The 19,250-nt window shown below is 45.1% G+C and overlaps 1 protein-coding gene across 2 annotated transcripts in view; it reads left to right on the top strand.

The window, feature by feature from the left end:
• zmp:0000000660 (arf-GAP with Rho-GAP domain, ANK repeat and PH domain-containing protein 2) overlaps window positions 1–19,250 on the top strand; it is a 97,496-nt gene that overhangs the window by 68,114 nt on the left and 10,132 nt on the right. For both annotated transcript variants that reach the window (XM_036551564.1, XM_036551563.1), the window contains exons 19-28: window positions 2,834–2,888; window positions 3,777–3,940; window positions 4,376–4,588; window positions 4,801–4,906; window positions 7,110–7,257; window positions 9,614–9,682; window positions 13,730–13,804; window positions 14,395–14,512; window positions 16,347–16,475; window positions 17,922–18,058. In XM_036551564.1, coding sequence (XP_036407457.1) covers window positions 2,834–2,888; window positions 3,777–3,940; window positions 4,376–4,588; window positions 4,801–4,906; window positions 7,110–7,257; window positions 9,614–9,682; window positions 13,730–13,804; window positions 14,395–14,512; window positions 16,347–16,475; window positions 17,922–18,058 — 1,214 coding nt within the window. The remainder of the gene's footprint in view (window positions 1–2,833; window positions 2,889–3,776; window positions 3,941–4,375; window positions 4,589–4,800; window positions 4,907–7,109; window positions 7,258–9,613; window positions 9,683–13,729; window positions 13,805–14,394; window positions 14,513–16,346; window positions 16,476–17,921; window positions 18,059–19,250) is intronic.

Raw genomic sequence — 19,250 nt, 5'->3', positions numbered from 1 at the left:
GACCGCAGTGATTTAAATCTGTATTTCAGTACAGTTACTATCCTTCAGGTGTTACTGTAGGCAGTCAGTTATCAGTCGTGTTTAAACGATTTGCACAGCCGTCCTACTAATTATAAGTCTATTGCCTAATTGTGCCGTTTAAAATAGGAAGGCATGTCAGGAACGAAAAAGAGAGTATCTTTCAGCAAAAGAATGAAACAGTATCTGTTGTCATTCGTGATTTGACAGTGTTCCTAAATACAGATATTCCTCATGGTGTCTGTTAACCATAAATTTCCCCTCCTTTAACAAAGTTTGTAAACTTTGACTGAAACTCCCATTTTTTCCATTTTGACAGATCAAAAAAACCTTAGCATTCTCTACAGATCATGTTATCTGCTTTGCTTTGCGCCTTAAAAAGGTTTCATATTGGTTCTCTATTCAAGGTAAGAGAACCAATATTATGTCACACCAATGATTTACAGTTACACTGGTGTGCACTATCAATTGCGGAACTCTTTTGCGAAATTCAAAGAATGTTGTGGCCACAGCCAAACTGAAACATTTACTGTGTAGACCGTGTAAGCTTAGCTGTATCGACCTCTTGGTGTCTGAGGACTGAAGCGGGTGCAAGAAAAACAAGTCGATTACTTTTTTACTCATTGATTAATTGCATCATGACTAAGCCCTCAATAATGTTCCAGTGGTAGCTGTGCTGTGTCACAGAGCAATATAAACTGTATCCTCCTCTTTAACCCTTAACCGCCTTGAGGAAATGTCTCCGATGTGAGAGAGAGAGGAGCAGTGCTAGATGTGAGTCATCTGGATGTTATCAGGGTTTCTTCAAGCTGGGAGAAATCGCTTTCTCATGGCTGAGTTGGGCAGTTCACACGGAGAGAGTTGCCAGCCGAATAGATTTCCAACATTCCAATTGATTGCAGCAGAAAGATGTGAAAAATCAATAAATCTTTTAATCCGGTTACGGCCTCACTCTGGATCAAATGGAAACGTAGAGACCCACACTCACCTAAGGCGAGATTTACACCCCACCACCTCATCCGAATTACGACGCTTCGCAAAAGTGTTTGTTACAAAAATTAAGCGTCACCTGAAGGCTTTCCCTGTGTTTCTGTGAGCGATGTAGAGCTTCAAAGGACTTCTCCTCGTATAACATGGGATTAAAAGCCATTAATTCAAGTGTGAAAGAGCGACACAGGAGTGTTAGCACAGCGTTTGGGAAAATCAAACCCCACTGTTTAGAGACAAAACAGCAGCAGAATAACATGACTGAAATGACTCTAATACCGCTTTAAAGGAGCAAGTAATTGAAGCCATTACTCAGCAACTCTAATTCTAATGATGAAAATATATTTTGTTCACAGCTGTGAAGGATTAGCCGTACACTATATGGAAATGAACTCTGCTTTACTTTATTTATGTATATTTTTTAGTGTAGTTAGTAATGTTTAATTTTTTATTTAATTTTTTTTTTTTTTTGCTGTTGAATAAAGTCCTGTTTTACAGTCAGTTGTGAATGTTTAAATGTGTGTAAAGCTTTCTCAAGTGTTTTTCTTTTTCATATTGAATTTAAGAGATCAGTTCCATCAACCTGGATAATTGTCTTTGCGCGTGTGTGTGTGTGTGTGTGTGTGTGTGTGTGTGTGTGTGTGTGTGCGCGTGCGTGTGCGGCTAGCCAACAGCTAACGAGCTACACGGGTTTAATTAGCTGGGCTTAAATAGAGGTGGGTGTGGCTGCCGAAGACAAGCCGAGCAGACTGTTTTTCCCTTTCTTTGTGCTCCTGTCAAGGCTGCCTCCTGGCTGCTTTGATGTTTTTAAGACAAATTATTCATTGTTTTTGGTAATTGTCTCCTTCTGCATTTTAGCAGGCAGCGCGACACCCATTAATAAAAAATCTGAGAGAATAGGAGGAGGAGGTATGAGCTTCATAGAAACTGAAATGATTCAGCGCTGCTGACTGGCCAGAGGAGGAGATGATGTCAACACACACTTACACACAGTTGCAGGAGTGTTGAAGAACACCGGGCCGATGTCTGATTTTGAGCAGGGAGTGCATGAGGAGAAGCAGCGAGTGCCGGGAGGACAACAGCCTCCCGGCACCGTGTAGTTTCCAATGACTGGTGACACCGGGATTTATGCTCTACTTATTCCCGCTTTTCATTTCTCTGTTTTTTTTTTTTTTTTAAAGTCATGACACAACAAGAAAACACTATTAACCCCAGAGAGAATCGTTTGTGTCTGAAAAATCCACCTAGATCACGAGGATCTGGTGCAAGTTGAGAGTGCGCTCAGAGTGTGCGGAAACAGGGCGGCGTTTGCGGGCCCTCGGACGGCCTTGGTGTGCAGTTTGCTGGAAACGGTTATAAAGTGTCTGACAGCACTGTGAACTTGGAGCGGTGCGGAAGTGTTTATGGAGTGGGTGAAGTGCAGACTGTCTGTCTCTATTACGCCCAAACAAATGAAGTGCTGAGTAATTTGTGCGTGTGTGTGTGCTCTCTGTAAGCACACACTCTGTAAGCATGTACGTTTCAGAGTGTCCCCTCGTGTGTGTGTGTGTATGCTGTCTGTATGCACATGTACATGTGTGTGTGTGTGTGTGTGTGTGTGTGTCTCTGTGAACATACTTGTGTATTCACATATTCATGCATGTAGGTGTATTCTCAGATGTATTATATGTATGAATACTGCATGGTCCTTTCTTTGATTTAGCGTGTTTCTTTGATTTGTGTGTTAGCTGAGAGTAAATCCGTTGTTCTGTGTGTGTGTGTGTGTGTGTGTGTGTGTGTGTGTGTGTGTGTGTATGTGCGTGTGTGTGTGTGTGTGTTTCCCCCACAGCGGTGTCCACACACACAGACGGAGAGGAGGTTCTGCTGATGGTGGAGAGTGGCAGGTCTAGTATCTCTCTTGAAAGCCCTACTCGAAAGTGTTGCTGTGTTTTTAATTCTGTATGTACACAGACTGTTTCCAAACTACTCTCTACAGCATTTCCCTTGATATATGCGGTTGATTTTTCATTATTATTTTACCAATCCAAATTAATTAAGAAATTTACACCATTATCACAGTATTTATAAATTGATATTTGTCGTCTTTTATTCTGTGTGTGCGTGCATGGATGTGTGTGTGCGCGTGTGTGCGTGTGCATGTATGCGTGTGTGCATGTGTGCGCGTGTGCATGTATGGGTGTGTGCGTGTGTGTGCGTGTGCATGTATGTGTGTGTGTGCATGTGTGCGCGTGTGCATGTATGGGTGTGTGCGTGTGTGTGCGTGTGCATGTGTGTGTGTGCATGTGTGCGCGTGTGCATGTATGGGTGTGTGCGTGTGTGTGCGTGTGCATGTATGTGTGTGTGTGCATGTGTGTGCGTGCATGGATGTGTGTGTGCGCGTATGCGTGTGTGCATGTATGCGTGTGTGCATGTGTGCGCGTGTGCATGTATGCGTGTGTGCGTGTGTGTGCGTGTGCATGTATGTGTGTGTGTGCATGTGTGTGCGTGTGCATGTATGCGTGTGTGCATGTGTGTGTGTGTGTGCATGTGTGTGCGTGTGCATGTATGCGTGTGTGCGTGTGTGTGTGCGTGTGCATGTGTGCGTGTGTGCATGTGTGCATGTGTGCGTGTGTGTGTGTGTGTGTGTGCATGTATGCGTGTGTGCATGTATGCGTGTGTGCATGTGTGCGCGTGTGAATGTGTGTGCGTGTGCATGTATGCGTGTATGCATGTGTGTGAGTGTGCATGCCTGTGTATATTTAGTGTATTTTAACCTGCTGTGTGTGCTGCAGGACGGTGTACATCCGTGGCTTCACCAGGCTGGACTTTGCTCTGTGGCACTCGGCGATCCGCCAGGCTGCAGGAACAGAGAGCAGAGCTCTGAGCAGCCAGCAGCTCAGCAAAAACAATGTCCCCATCATCGTGGACAGCTGCATCGCCTTCGCCACCCAGTACGGTGAGCGTGCACCGCGACCCTCACCCCGCCGCTGTGCCCAACCCAGCCCGCGTGAGGCGCTCTGCTTGGGGACTCTGTAGCAGTGCCCCATTAGGCTTCGAACCCGCAGCTCCTGGGGCACAGGCCCCCGTTCCCAAGCCGCTGTGCCACACTGTATGCTCGTGCAATGAACCTGAAAGAGGTTGGCATCTCCGTGACTGCACAAGCAAAATTCAAACCCCTGTTCTTGTCGCACAACTAAATTCTAATGGACAACATTATTACCAGTTGAGCTAAAGGCAATTTGCCCCTAGCTCCATCAGCAACAGCAATAGCAACAGCACAAGTCTCAGGGAGTGACGTCACCTCTGAAACCGCTCTGCTACCTGCTGCCCTACTGGCTTTACACAGGACTCACACAAGCTCCTAATTTCATCTCTCCTGCACTGCCCTCAGGTCTGTGCCATGAAGGAATTTACCAGAAGAACGGGCACCCTCAGCGTGTGGCTCAGCTCCTGGAGAGCTTCCGGAAGGACGCGCGAAACGTCAAGCTGAGGGCAGGGGAGCACCAGCTGGAGGACGTTTCCGACGTGCTCAAGAGCTTCCTGTCCCAGACGGAGGATGCCCTGCTCACAAAAGAGCTGTACCCCTTCTGGGTCTCTGTGTTAGGTTTGCACCCTTTCTAGCCAAACAGCTGAACCCTTTCTGGGTGTCTGTATTAGGTTTGTAGCCCTGCTCACTAAAGAGCTGTACCTTTATTGGGTATCTGTGTTAGGTCTGTAGCCTTACTAACCAGGCAACTGTGTATTTATTACAAAATGTATTAATGTGTGTGTATTTATTTGTTTGTTTATTTGTTTGATGTCTTTATTCTGTGCCAGACCTGGAGGATGAAAAGGCCAGAGTGGGGAAGTACAGAACCTTCATTCAGAGCTTACCTCAGATCAACAGAACCACCCTGTCCGCCCTCCTGCAGCACCTTTACAGGTACGGTCAGGTCCCCTCTGCAGATGACATTCCCTGCATACCACTTCTCAGTTAGGTCCCGGTACCTGAGGACACTGGTCTTCACTTAGTTATTGTTTTTACAAGTAATCCTGAGGGACAGAAGTTTTGAAAAGATCAATTATATCTTCCTCGCTCATTAATGTGTGCATTATGCATGAGCTCTACAAGGGCTGGCAGGAAATCATTTAAGAGTCAGTCCTTTCTCACACAATTTAAACTGCCTTTCTGTTACAGAAGAGCACACACACACACACAGTGCTCAATGATTTCTGTGGTTGATTAACCAGAGCAGGATGATACACACTGTCCTGATTTTGCAACACCCCTGACGTACAGTCCACAGCGTGTGTTATTCAGATCCACGCTCAGACACCACATTACACTGCCTTAGAAAAAGAGGCCAAGATCTCACTTGTGAAACGCTCCAGAAATCCTCCATAACCCAGTCAGAGTCCACAAGAACTCATGCATCTACACGGCCCTTTGTGGCTCCTTTTTCAGTCCCATAGATGCCACCCTCCCACTTAGCCAAAGAAGAAAGCCAACCAGCACAAACAGCAGATTAGGGTCTGGGTTCACTTTTCCTGCAGTAAAAAGGAAACGGGAATGACTTGTTCAGCGGTCTCTCCCCACGGAGGCTGCAGGGGGTTAGCCGCACTCACTCAGATGGCAGTTTGTGACAGGGTTTTGACAGCCTCTATGTTTATGGTGAATATGACCAGCCGTGCTCTGAGGCTCAGAGGGTCCCTGGCTCCTGCGCTGGCATGAGCAATGCTTTCATTAGCGGCCTGGGCTATTTATGCCAAGTCTGAGGGATGGTTCGCCCCGCACCGTGGCTGTGATGGCTGAGGCAAAAGGCCTTTATGGTGGGCGGAAGGTGCAATTTCACCGCTGCCCTCCCCTTTGCATCCAGACCCGAACGCAGAGCGAACCCCAGGGATGAAATCCATTAGGTTGGCTTTGTTCATTCTGGATGACTGGCAGATGGAGCATCACTGCCTCTTTTTGTGCCAAATGATCTATTTAAGCCAGCTCTGATGGTTCTTCTTGCAGGGGTTTTTTATCTGAAAAAAGCACTTTTTCTCTCCTATTCTTTATTTTTTTAAAATAAAAATGAAAATGACATTTAAATGATCCACTCTCATATGTAAATTCTCTCTTCAATCACAAATCCAGGTTTTAGTGTTTGTACTTAATATCATTACAGGACTCATTTCTTCACACTTGGTGAGGATCAGACCCTTTTTTTCGCTCTTGAGCTGGGCGATATCGCTGTCTCTTCCTCTGTTTTAAAGCCACCTGCCTCGGGAAGGCGCTAACAGTGCGGGTACAGATAAGGCTGCGCATATTTTAAACCCACAGCACAGAGGCAGCGTCCCGAGTTTCTATCCTTTCTCTAAATCCCGTCACACTGATTAAAACTGTCATTCCGGTCCGATTTGGCGCTATGAAATACAGTGCACACACTCAGTGCGTATGTCTTTTACTCTCTGCTTATGCCTTTTATTCTTATTACTCTCAAGTACTTCTGCTGCTCCTCTGCTGCTGCTCCCAATCATTATGACTGCCACTAATATTGCTGTTCCAATTACCACTCATACTGCTGCTGCTAATACTACTACACTCTCTGACTGTTCTACTGCTATGCTGTTTATGCATTTAGTTGTATGTATTTAGTTATGTATTTACCTATCTGCTTAGCAGATGCCAGTTTTCCAGGTTGACCTATAAGGGTCATGTGTCTATATGTTTTTCATTCAAAATGGCATTTTATCTGAAGTAAATGGTTGAAATGCTTGTCTGGGTGTAGTAGCAGTGTCTCTCCTGAGAACGACAGAGTTCTGTAGATCTTTAAGTCCTAAGTTCTGGCATGGGAGAGTTTGTGTGTGTGTGTGTGTCTGCGTGTGTGTGTGTGTGTGTGTGTGCGTGTGTGCACGTGCGTGCCTGCGTGCGCCTGCATGTGTGTGTGTGCCCATTTGTGTGTGTGTGAGAGTACGTGCGTGTGTACCTGTGTGCATGTGTGTGTGTGTGTGTGTGCGTGTGTGTGTGTGTGTGTGAGAGTGTGTGCCTGTATACCTGTGTGCGCGTGTGTGTGCGTGTGTACCTGTGTGTGTGTGTGTGTGTGTGTGTGTGTGCGCGCGCCTCGGGGGATGACCAAGCGGCCTGTTTCTCTGCGCTGCAGGATACAGAAGTGCTCCGGTATGAACCAGATGCCGACCTCCAGCCTGGCCTCCGTCTTCTCTTCCTGTCTGTTCCAGACCGAGGGTCAGACCAGGCAGGAGATCTGCGTGGTTGAGGACCTCATCAACAACTACGTGGAGCTGTTCGATGTGAGTGGCATTTCCCACATGAGCATCAGAGGTCACAGGTCAGAAGGATAAACGTGTTTAGGTTGAGGTGATGGTATTGCTGTTAGTTTCCTCACCTCGGTATGGGTGGTGCAACTTGATGGAACCCTTTGAGTCTGGTGTTTTTGGAAACTGTATGTATTAGCATCACATGAGGATATTTGCACACGCATGCCAATGCAGCATGCATTTTGATTTGATCCGGTATTTGCTCATTCTGTCGCAGTCTGATTTACATTTAATCTTCAGTGTTTGCATTTGTGACAAGTGATGTTGGTAGTTATGATTTAAAAGGAATTTGTTGTATTTACGTGATGATAAAGTATCCCTGCGACTGCTACTGATAACGCTTGACACGTGCAGAATCCGCACAGTGAGGGTGAGATTACCACCTTTATGTTGAGGGTTCAATTGGGGCATTAGGAGCCATATTGGGGGAAGACTTTCAGACTGGGAGGCCTGGATTCACCTTTATTTAATTAACAAAGAGCGTTTACTAAATCTTCATACTTCCCTGTATCCTGCTGAAGAATCCCAGACACACGGGTTGTGGCTGACACTCATCTCTGTCATTAACAGCAAGACAACAGCAAAATTAAAGAAACACACTGAAGGCATAGACTGACTAACATCAGTTTGCAACAACTGGAGTGTTCCTCTGTAGGGATAATGTCATGGTTGCACTTGAAAAATTGCTGAAAGCATAGTTAAAGATTTATACAATTACTTTACTGGGTACATTAATTTTATAGTAGTGGCCAATGTACACACAGTAGTGGTGAGGCAGCAGGGTATTGACCCAGACTGATCCATGTTGAAATTCATGCCTAGGTTCACCCAGTCCAATTCTACATCCGCATTAGAAGCTGTGTGTGCCAGCGTATGTGTTACCCAGTCAGTCTATGTTCACCCTGTGGAGTTACGTCAAAGAGGGCAGGCTAGAACATGGCCAGTTTTGTGCCCGTGGCTGTACTCCTGTAATGAGATGAAGTGGGTGGTTTCAGTGCGCCACTTTTAGCACTTCTAACACGCAGCACAACACCTCAAAACTCTTTAAGCAACTCGTGCTCCTACCGAATGAGTCACCGCAAGCGCACCCTCAGAAATTGGTTTTCACAGCAGCGGCTGTGCAGTCTCTTAATGCTGTACAGTGCATAGAAGAGGGTTTGTTCGTTTCACCAGGCGTGTAATGAAACGACACAGAAACACAACAACGCTGAAGAAATAACCTCAAACCGTCCTGAGCTCAGGCCCGTTTGGGTGCTTGATTATTTCATTTTGAATGTTAATAACTGGTTACCCTTTGAGGACCTTCCTAGAACATATTTATGGATGATAACACTTCACACATATATTTTATTGAAGGGGAATGTGCAGATACTTCGAAATAATGTGTTTCTGGGCTTATTCTTATTGTATTTTGAATCAGCATTGTCTGGCTGCTGCATTTAAGCAGCTGGCTTCTTGCTCTGCATTTAAAAGAGCCAGATATCTAATAAAAGTCCATGCTAGTAAATAAAAAGACCAATACAAGTTTAAGAAAAAAGGTCAGTGTTGGACGTTTTAGAGTCCAGCCTTGTGATGTGGCAAACAATATCAGCGTTGCACTTGGAACATGGCTGTATCGCTCTAATGTGGCAGGGGGGAATTATATCAGCGTTGCACTTGGAACGGTGCCCTCCTAATGGGATTGGGAGAACTGTGGAATGCTAATTCCTTTGCATGCTTCACTTCCTTGTATTCATTTTCTAGTATTCTTTCCCAAATCAGTTTGTGATGCCATCACTCGCATGACAAATAGCCATTCAGCAGAACCAATAACAGAAAAATTGCACTGAATACACACAGTTCAACATAAAACAACCAAGACGTTAATTAGAATGGCATATTCCAGAAGATGGTATTGACTTCTTTATCAGTTTGAAACACATTGACTGTTTTTTTTCCTCTCTTTTTTTTTTAAATATAGGCCAATATAATTGTCTTTCAATGCATTTTTCGAGCACAGAAAAGCAAATCATTTCATGAAAACAACAGAAAAAAAAAACTTTTTTTTTCTTTTTTAATTTGTTCCCCTTTTATGCATGAGAGAGCTTTGAAAATCTATGTAAATCATTCACTGTTCTAGTCTGAAGCCAGTATCAAGGTGAAGTTTCCTTTCCAAACTAGTTTAAATTGCGTGTGCTGGGTTTTCAGAGAAATCCATGGCTGATACAAGGCACTTGAAAATGACACCAGCACGGCGCTGAAATGGACAGTTTGCAAGACACCTACTTTTAATACAGCAGCTTTTATAACGCTAATAAATTAACACGCGCAAATATATTCTGTCTGGCAGGTCCATGAAGACCAAGTCAAGCAGATGGAAACGGAGAACAGTTTTATCACCAAATGGAAAGACACAATGGTAAGCCCTTTCTTCATGCAAATTGATGTTGGATTTCATCAGCTTTTTGTCAAAGGAACCATCCAGGGCTCCCTAGTGGCACAGAAAGCTAAAACACTTGCTCTGAGACTTTGACCTGGGCTTGAGTCCAGCTCTGTCATCAGGTGGCAATGTCCAGTAGCCTACTGCAGCAGCGTATATTGGCTTGGTTCCGCTGTTGTTGGGGGTTGGATATGTGTGATGTCAGCAGGGTTATGCCCATCCTCCAATTGGTGCGTGACCTGCTTTGGTGCACCATGGGACTTGCCGTCGGCTGTGCTGAAGGACTGCCCCCGCCAGCATCCCACACAAACATGTTCATTTGTATTGAAAGCAATTAACAATAAAGTACACAGTCGAACACTCTAATTGCTTAAAATAACCCCGCCTCAGAGTTCTGTCCTGCACACATGTGACTCACGCTCTAGGTTCTTACCTGCATATGCACGTCACGTTCCTGCAACCTGTCGCAGGTCAGAAGGTGACAGCACGTGTGGGTGGTGAGAACAGATGAGTGGAATCAATGACCGCGTGTGTGCTTGTTAACCTTTATGGCTACTTCTTAATGCTTGGATGCTACTGCAGCAAGAAACTATGTTCTAACAACCGAGAAACAAATACGTTTTCTGCACGTTTCAGAAAGTTTAGATATCTTTTTTTTCTTTTAGAGCACAGTTTTTGAGAGCCATTTGGAATATATAGTTAATTACATGCCATGTATGTATGTGTGTGTGTGTGTGTGTGTGTGTGTGTGTGTATGTGTGTGTGTGTGTGTGTGTGTGTGTGTGTGTGTGTGTGTGTGTGTGTGTGCACACGCGTGCATGGTTTCTTGGACATCTACCATTTCTTGACTTTGCCTTTGATAAGTCTGCCAGGCAATGCACATCATCTTCAGAAGCTTCAGACAACACCTGTTCTTACACCACAGCTTGTGTTTTTACTTGCTTTTAATCTGAGGTCTCACCTTCCTGCCCCATCTTCTCTTCCCTGCGGTCCAACTTTTAGAGTCTTTAACACAGTCCGGTGTTTGCAGCAGTATTTGCCTTCCGCATTGAATATGCACAGTGGTATTCCTCCCACCACTGTGGCCCAAGTGGCTCTGCTCGGCTGTGGTAATGAGGAGAAAAAGTTAAAATGTTTAAAATTGCTGGCCCACACCCAACCAGTGTTTCCGTGTGATGTGTTTTTCTGACGTGCTGATGGTTTCTGTCTTGGGTGTTTGTGAAATCTCAAAACAAGTATCAGATTTCTTTGATTTAGACTTCTGGATCAACCGGCCTCATTGGTCACATATTTTACTCCCTCTGTCCGCCTCCTCTAGACACAGGCCAGCGTGCAGGGTCATCTGTGTGGTTACTATGGGATCCAGTTACTATGGGGAATCAGAATATTCACGGAAGTGCAGGGGTGTCCTCAGATAACCCGTTCTTGCCAAAAAAAAAAAAAAAAAAAAAGCCCACGTCAGAAGCTCATCTTGACGTAAGAAGCCGAAGAACTGAATTCCTGGAAAACTTAAATCACAGACCACTTTTCTGTAAGGAGCCCTGTGCTGACCTCAGCCATTGTGACTTTTCACAATAGTGTGGAAGAAAAGATGTGTTTAAAACACAATTATTCTTTAATAGTCTTTTAATTTAAACTTTCCTTGGTAACGTTATTGAGATGTAACCCACACGTTTAAATGCCAAGTCCCATAAACTGCAATCCACAGGTTCAGCTCCCAGGTCTGACCCTCAGTTAAATGTGTGGGGTTGGTGACAGACACTGGAAAGGGGAAAGATGGATGAAAATAATGAGTCTTAAGGACAAATGAATAGGATGGGAGGTAAAGTCATCCTCTTTCCCTGTGTGCGTGTGTGTGTGTGTGTGTGTGTGTGTGAGTGTGTGTGTGTGTGTGTGTGCGTGTGTGTGCGTGTGCGCGCGTGTGTGCATGCGTGTGTGTGTGTGTGTGTGTGTGTGTGTGCGTGTGTGTGTGTGTGTGTGTGTGTGTGTGAGTGTGTGTGTGAGTGTGTGCGCGCGTGTGCGCGCGTGTGTGCATGCGTGTGTGTGTGATTGGTTTTGAAGTTGAACGTTGATGTCCCCTGGTGCAGCTTGACTTCTGCTCCTTCCTATCTCTTAGTTTGTTGGATGTCCTTATCCACATCAACATAAAAAGCTCACACTTTTACATCAATTGTGCAAATGCAGATGGATTTTTACTGCATCATCGCTTTAGCTTCAAAGTGCTTCTGTGTAAGTGTACAAGGTGACCTACCTGTGAATGGATCCTAGATCACGTCACATGCTTCACCCTTTATGCCACATTGCACATCTTTCTGTGTGTCCCCTTCATCCCACTGCTGACACCAGTGTGACAGCCTCAGCAGGGTTTAGCCCTAGTAAAAGCCAGAGAAAAGGCAGTGGTGTGACTGCGTCGTCAAACGGCCTGGGCTCTTTAGCGCTGAGTGTGAATTATCTCGCCGTGCCCTCGGCGCACTGCACCCCCCCACCCCCTCCCCCCGCCCCCGAACCCCCTGCCAGGCCTTGCGGCAGCCTCCAGCGAGGGCTTTTGTTCTCGCTCTCTCATTTCCGCTAACTGTTGGAGGAGTTTTAAATGAAAGCTGATTTCTCTTTGTTTAAAGGCTGTAATCTGTTCAAACTCAGGACGTTGTCTATTATGATTTAGCACTGAATGCGGAGGGAGGTTATTTATTTATTTATTTATTTTTTAGCACGTGTCTTTTTTTTTTTCTTAGCCGCACTGCAGCCGATTTCTGCAGTAACTGGTAGGGGGGTGGAGGCAGGGGGTGGGGCACAGTCAGGCAGAACTGCATAACTCAAGGCATTCAAGGATTCATAAATGTACTCTTCCTTTTGAAGATGAATGAGAAGTTAATACCTTAATAACAGATATATTTAATGATGCATGTTTTCAAGATTGGAACATCTCAACTTTTAGCAAGAATTTGCCTATTCTACATAAAATATTTATCATCTTAAGTGCTTCATCATAGATGTGACCTACAGCAACTCTAATCAAAAGTACCTAAAGCATAAACTACCTTGGGTGGCAGTATAGCATAATGGTAAGAAGCTGGAATCGTAACCGATAGGATAGGTTGCTGGTTCGATTCCCCACTGGGACTCTGCCGTTGTACCCTCGGGCAAGGTACTTAACCCACAATTGTGTCACTAAATACCCATCTGTATAAATGGATAACATGTAAAAGTTACCTGCATTTCTGAAGCTATGTAACACTTACGAAACACACTATTCACCCCCAATGAAATCCTTTGACTCAAAAACCAGACCACAGGTAGATCAGGCAAAGCCACAAGCCCAGCATTCCTGTGACATTCCTGCAGTGATTCAGCACTGCTCATTTTCAAACAACCTTCTTTTTCTAAAACCTGACATTTATAGTCGGCCGTATAATCTCTGTAAAGATGCGAATTCTTCGTCTTCATGGCAACCCTGGATGCGGCATGGTGGTGACTGGCGGCAGCAGCGCAGAGATTCACACGTTTCCTTGCATCTCTGTGTGACATGTTACAGTAGTAGTGCAGTCTGAAACATGCATCTCCTCCGCTTTAAACGAGATCCACCGTCCTGTGTATAAGTGAATAATTGAGGTCACCGTGAGGGCTCGTTCTGACAGGCTGTATTTTCTCAACCAGTTGGTAACGTTAACCCTTCTCACTTTTTTCTTTCTTTTTTTTTTCTTTTCAGCCACATTGTAGAGGAAATACATGTAAATGACAGAAATTCTCTGACGGGGGGTCATCGCAGGGTGAAGGAAGCAGAGCGTGGTAGATATGACATATAGAACACAGACCGCACAACCGTTTTACTTTACCTCAAACTGCATACGGCATTTAAGCCAGTCAGGACAGGCTTGGGTGACACGGGAAGCCTTTGTGTTCTGCCTCCTGATACGAGAGGGGTTGAAAGCCTATAAATGAAGGGGGAGGTGATGGGGGGGGGGGGGGGGTATTTTTAGGTCCAGCATTTTTTAGCAAAGCCCAGCTGATCCCATTGTGGTCTTTCAGTTTTCTCCGGCAGGGGATCTGATCTTTGAGGTGTACCTGGAGAGGAAGGAGCCGGAGAGCTGTTGCCTTGTCAAGGTACGGAATGAGGAGGTGGGCGGGGGGAAGGGGGGGGCACATCCACGAGATGGGATTACCGCTGCCAAATAAATCAAAGAGGAGCTAATCAAAGAAATGCCCAGTTTAATTGTGTGAGTAATTGCACTTTATCAGTGCGAGAGGTAAGCTGCTAGCTAACTTGCTTATGTGCAGGTCTGTGGCAGTGGGGGAGGAGGACTGAGGGGATTTTACCTTAAAGTCAAGCACGCTGCCCTGAGTCTCTGAACATCACACCACCCTGTGTCTCTGTAAATATCAGGCTGCCCCGTGTCTCTGTCCTCTTAGTTCCCTCCTGTTGTCTAAAGCCGAGTGTTCTTCCTTTTCCCAAGACCATAAAAAGAAAAAAACATGAAAAAAGGCCTGCAAATACACACTTTCATTGGCACACACACACGCGCATGCCGCCACACACAGACACACACACAGGCACTCTGTCTCTTGCACACACAAAAACACCGCAGTTATCAGCAGCCAAAGGTTTGTCTGCGGGAACATAATTGCAAAGAGCAGGAAAAATAAGAAAGTAAATAAACATGAGAATGTTTTATCTGCTTCTCTCTGTGTGGAAGGTGTCTCCCACCATGCGGTCGGACGAGCTGGCCGACATGGTGCTGGAGATGAAGAGCATGGAGGTGAATGAGGCCGAGCTGTGGACGACGTTCGAGGCCATCGAGAACGGCGAACTAGGTACGAAAAGCCACCGTCCCGTGTGCCTGGTCGTAAAAAAAAAAAATAAATAAAACTTTGGGTGCCAAAAACTGCTAATTCAACTACTCCTGGAACAGCTTTGCCTCTGCAAATCACAAGCCAAGAGCAGCCCCCATGGGTGCGATGAAAGATTTGTGCCTGCAGTTTTCAGCAGAAGCCTGATGCACATGCTGTTTTTTGAGTGTCTGCATACAAGCCAGGGCTTTGCATGCCCTCAGTGCATATTGATCACATTTTGTTCCTACACTAATCCTATTAGCATACAGTGGTCTTCCAATACAGCTTGTAGGTGAACACAAGGAAGGCAAAATGTTCACCTACATATATAACAAGGTGTGTCTGTATGTACACAGTATTGGATTTTGGAATCAGCTGCATGTATCGGTCCCTGTGTCAATCTCTCAACAAGGCAGCTTGGACAGAATAATCAAATCAGCATCATGTTAACATCAGTGTAACATAGTAATGGTAACATCTATTGCAACCCTATCACTTACCACTACATTGATCATGTGCGATTTCACATAAACATTCAAATCTTATAAACCTTCTTCTCACACATAATATTCCATTTTGCTACAGTTCACAGTAAAATCACCTTATAGTCGTGATACCAGTGCAAGATATAATGCATCTTCAGTGTAATCTCCATATGCACTAGATGGCAGGTTCAGGTGGATATTTGGTCTGCTTTTAGCACCTGCTCCTAATATGGGGCAGTGAAGCAGTGAACTCTGGCAGTCTGAAATGGGTATATGTTTTGTAATGCCAGCCCCAGTGTTTTCTCAAGAGCACCGCAAACAATAACTAGTTATGCAAAACACCATTTTCTATTATGACAGATTTCCGCACCATAGTCAGACTTCCCTCCAGACAGTCAAAGGCGATATTACACTATGATGAAGAGAAAAAGGCTGAGGGCCAATTAAGGAGACTGTGAAGATAATCTTAGAAGGATAAATATTTTCTGGTGGGGGGGGTGGGGGAGTTTAAAACAAATATTTATAGGAGTGTGTGAAGCTAATTCCCACTCTCGGATCTGCTTACTTTTTAGAATAAAAAGAGAAATCTCTGTCATGAATAAGTGATGCAGATCAGATTTTTCATTTTTTTTTCCCATGGATGTGATAAACTATTAGTGGAATGAGAAGCAAGTGACGCAAGAGACTGGGGAAATGCAATTGATTTTGCCAGTAGCACTGACTGCATTACCCTTTGTGTAAATTAGGGGTAGATAATAGGTCTATTTTGCACATGAGTGTGTTTTCTAATCATGTTCAGATTTGCAAAGGATAATTGCAAATTTGAACTACATAATTATAAAAATGAAGAAAAGAAAAACAAGCTATTAAATGGATTTTTTGGAGGGGGGATATAATGAAAAGTCCAAGTACTAATTTACACAATTATAGTTAAAAGCCCCAAAGATGACATCACATGGCAATCTATTTACTTCATATAGAAAATAAATAAATGCATTTTTTTTGCTTAGCAGATGCTGTTATGGAGAGAAAATTGCAAAACTTACAAATTTTCCGCATCTTTAGCTGGATATTTACCCTTGCCAAAGGGTACATCAGCAATGGCCCACCTGGGAATCAAGCCAATACTACTCAGAACTACACATGCTTTCTCTATTCCATACCACTCTGCCACAGTGCTGTCATAGTAATCACAGCAAACCGCAGCCATAACAGATTAAATAAAACTGCCCCATGCTTTCCTAAATCTTTTGCAATACATTGTATTTCCTTTGGAGATCTTACATTGTAATATATGCTATTCTGTTTCCCCCTCTCTCTGTCTCTGACAGAACGTCCATTACACTACAAAGAGAAAGTTCTGGAGCAGGTTCTCGAGTGGGGTTCTTTAGAAGACCCGAGCTCTGCCTTCTTGATAATAAAGAAATTCGTTGGAGCCAAAATGGCTGATATTCACAAAGGTAAGAAATGATCATTAAACATCACTAGTCTGACGGTCGGTGAAAATAACCTCTGTATACATTGTAAATATTGTTGAATAATTGTAAATGGATCGATTAGTTTGTGAATGGATGAACGATATAGCTTTAGTTTGTTCGTGAAATTAGAGGATGAAGCACAATAGCATTCATAGCAAATCTCCCAGAATTCTAAGAGCAGCTTATCTGAAATTCAATCTGACACTGGTTGCTTTGTGGGCAGACAGTGGGCCTGTCACTCTCTCTGAGATGTTAGGATGCATACCTCCTTTTTTTTTTCTTGTCCTTCTTTCTCTCCTTCTCTCCGACTCTCTTTCTTTCTTCTCATTACATTACATTTGCCAGGTGCTCTTATCCCGGGCTACTTATATAGGTTAAAGTTTTACATGTTATCCATTTATACAGCTGGATATTTACTGAGGCAATTCGGTGTTAAGTACCTTGCCCAAGGGTACAACAGCAGTGGCCCAGCGGGGGAACTGAGCCGGAAACCTTTCGGTTATGAGCCCTGCTCCTTAACCGCTACGCCGCTCTGCTGCCCCTGCTTCCTCCCCTCTCTCTCCCCTCCCTTCCCTTCCTCCCACGGCCCCGTTCAGTTGTGTCTCGCCCACTGTAAGCTGGGACAGATGGAAGGGGGAACAATGCAGCCAACTCTCCCCTCCACGTGGACTCCGAGCACCGCCGGCCCGCTCACAGCTTCGTACCCCTCGCACCTCAGACCGCCGGTCCCGGGCTCCAGCTTTTTTATTTCAGGGCCTCGGGAGAGGTGGCTGCGCATGCTACACGCTTCCCTCCCTCTCAGCCTGAGAAGCTTCTGTCCTCAGGAGACAGGAGTACGAGGAGTGGGAAGCGGACAGGATGCGAACGCGTCCTTGGTGTGAACTCAGCAAGGCGGCGTTCGAGAACAAGAAATAAAGTGCCGAGGCACAGAGAAAGAAAAAAAAAATGCATCCGTTGTTTCTCTTACGTATTGATGAGAGACGTGTGGGGTTGCTGGAAAATAAACATGGTTATTGGGGAATAAACACTATGGACACATCTTCGGTACTCTGTGAACTCTGAATGACTTTAGTACAATGCAGTATGGTGCATAGCAGTGCATTCTGGGATTGACTGGAAGGGGCATACTGGTGCCCCAGCCTTTGCTCTTTCTTGCAGCCATACCTGTGGTCATGCATCGGACGCCGTAAGGGCCATAACTGTACTGCTTTGCTCTCAGCCTCACGTTAATCTTCCATTTTTTAGCTTTCAGTGAAACTGGGCACGGCGTTGAGGGGGGATTGCAGTGTGGACTCATTTCACTGGATTATGCAGAGTCACAGGCGGCTGGGGACATCTCTCCCTGCCGCTACACCGCTGCTAAAAGACTTGCTGATGTGCTTTTTTTTCTTTCTCTCTTTCTTCCTTTCTTTGGAGGGGGGCTTACAGAATGTACAAAGGAGTTGATTAGAGGGGAGAATCTGAAATTCAAGGACGGCTCTTCCAAACTGCTGTCAGGGCACAAGTTCCTGGATAGATACGTGATTCTGCGGGAAGAAAGGCTATGCCTTTACAAAGACATGAAAGTGAGTAGCGTCGTCTCTGCCGTCAGTCTGTGCCAGCACACCCTGCGCTCACAGCACACAGCACACCCTGCGCTCACAGCACACCCTGCGCTCACAGCACACCCTGCGCTCACAGCACCCTGCGCTCACAGCGCTCACAGCACCCTGCGCTCACAGCACACACAGACACTCCAGAGACTGACTGTCCGTCACCACCTCCTCATGCCCCCTTTGCACTTGCCCTGTTTCACTACATTGCTTTACATTACTGTCATTAAACAGACGCTCTCATCCAGACTGACTGAAGTACAGTAGGTTACAATTTACATGTAATTTAATCTACACATTAATACAGCTGCGTATTTACTGAAGCAGTGATTCTGAGTTAAGTACCTCACCCAAAGATACAGGAGCAGTCCCTCAGCAGGGAGTAAAACCTGCAACCTTTCAGTGATGAGCCCTGCTACTTACCACTATGTCACACTACCGTTTCAAGCTGAAACCGACCAGCTTGCTCAAGGTCGGGCATCATTTGTGTACTCAGGTTGACCTAATTTACTTAGGTGTGCTCACATTTTAGAATGAAATAACACGACCTGTAGTGGGCTGATAGCTGGACGTCATTAAAGAAATCGACTCTCACTGGGCAGTGTATGGGATGATAGCTCATGCATTTGTCTTATGGATATCTGCTGTCTCAGGTGAGCAGTTTCCAATCATCCCAACTCCTATTGCCCTGTTCGTAACCCAGGATAAGGGTTTCTATAATAAATATTATAAAAAATGCATAGCCCTAAAAAACAGTAACGAGTAGTAATTTGGTGCAGTGCCAATCTGGTTTCCAGCGTGGACAGCGATATTCTGTCCTTTAATCCTGCCCAGCTCACTGAAGGATGTGTCACTGGAGTCATCCGTCTTCTTTTTTTAGAGCGTCCTCTGCGTGCTTTTCGCTCTGTGAATGTCATTACATTGCGGTTGCTTAGCAGTCGCTCTCATCCAGAGCGAGTTAACGTGGCTTACCGTTTTTACCGCCTCCTTTTTATAGCTGGTTGTATATAGCTGGTTATGTTGTACTGTGGCAATGCAGGTTACGCACCGTGACCAAAGGTGCCCCGCCAGTGCTTCACCAAGGGATTGAGCCGCGAAACTTTGGATTACAAGCCCCGATTCCTACTGCTAAACTGACAGGGGATACAGGCCACAGTTCCTCTCA

This window comes from Megalops cyprinoides, chromosome 18 (assembly GCF_013368585.1).
Source record: "Megalops cyprinoides isolate fMegCyp1 chromosome 18, fMegCyp1.pri, whole genome shotgun sequence".
NCBI lineage: Eukaryota > Metazoa > Chordata > Actinopteri > Elopiformes > Megalopidae > Megalops > Megalops cyprinoides.
Note: the sequence above shows the minus strand (reverse complement) of the source record. Positions and strands in the feature narration are given on the sequence as shown.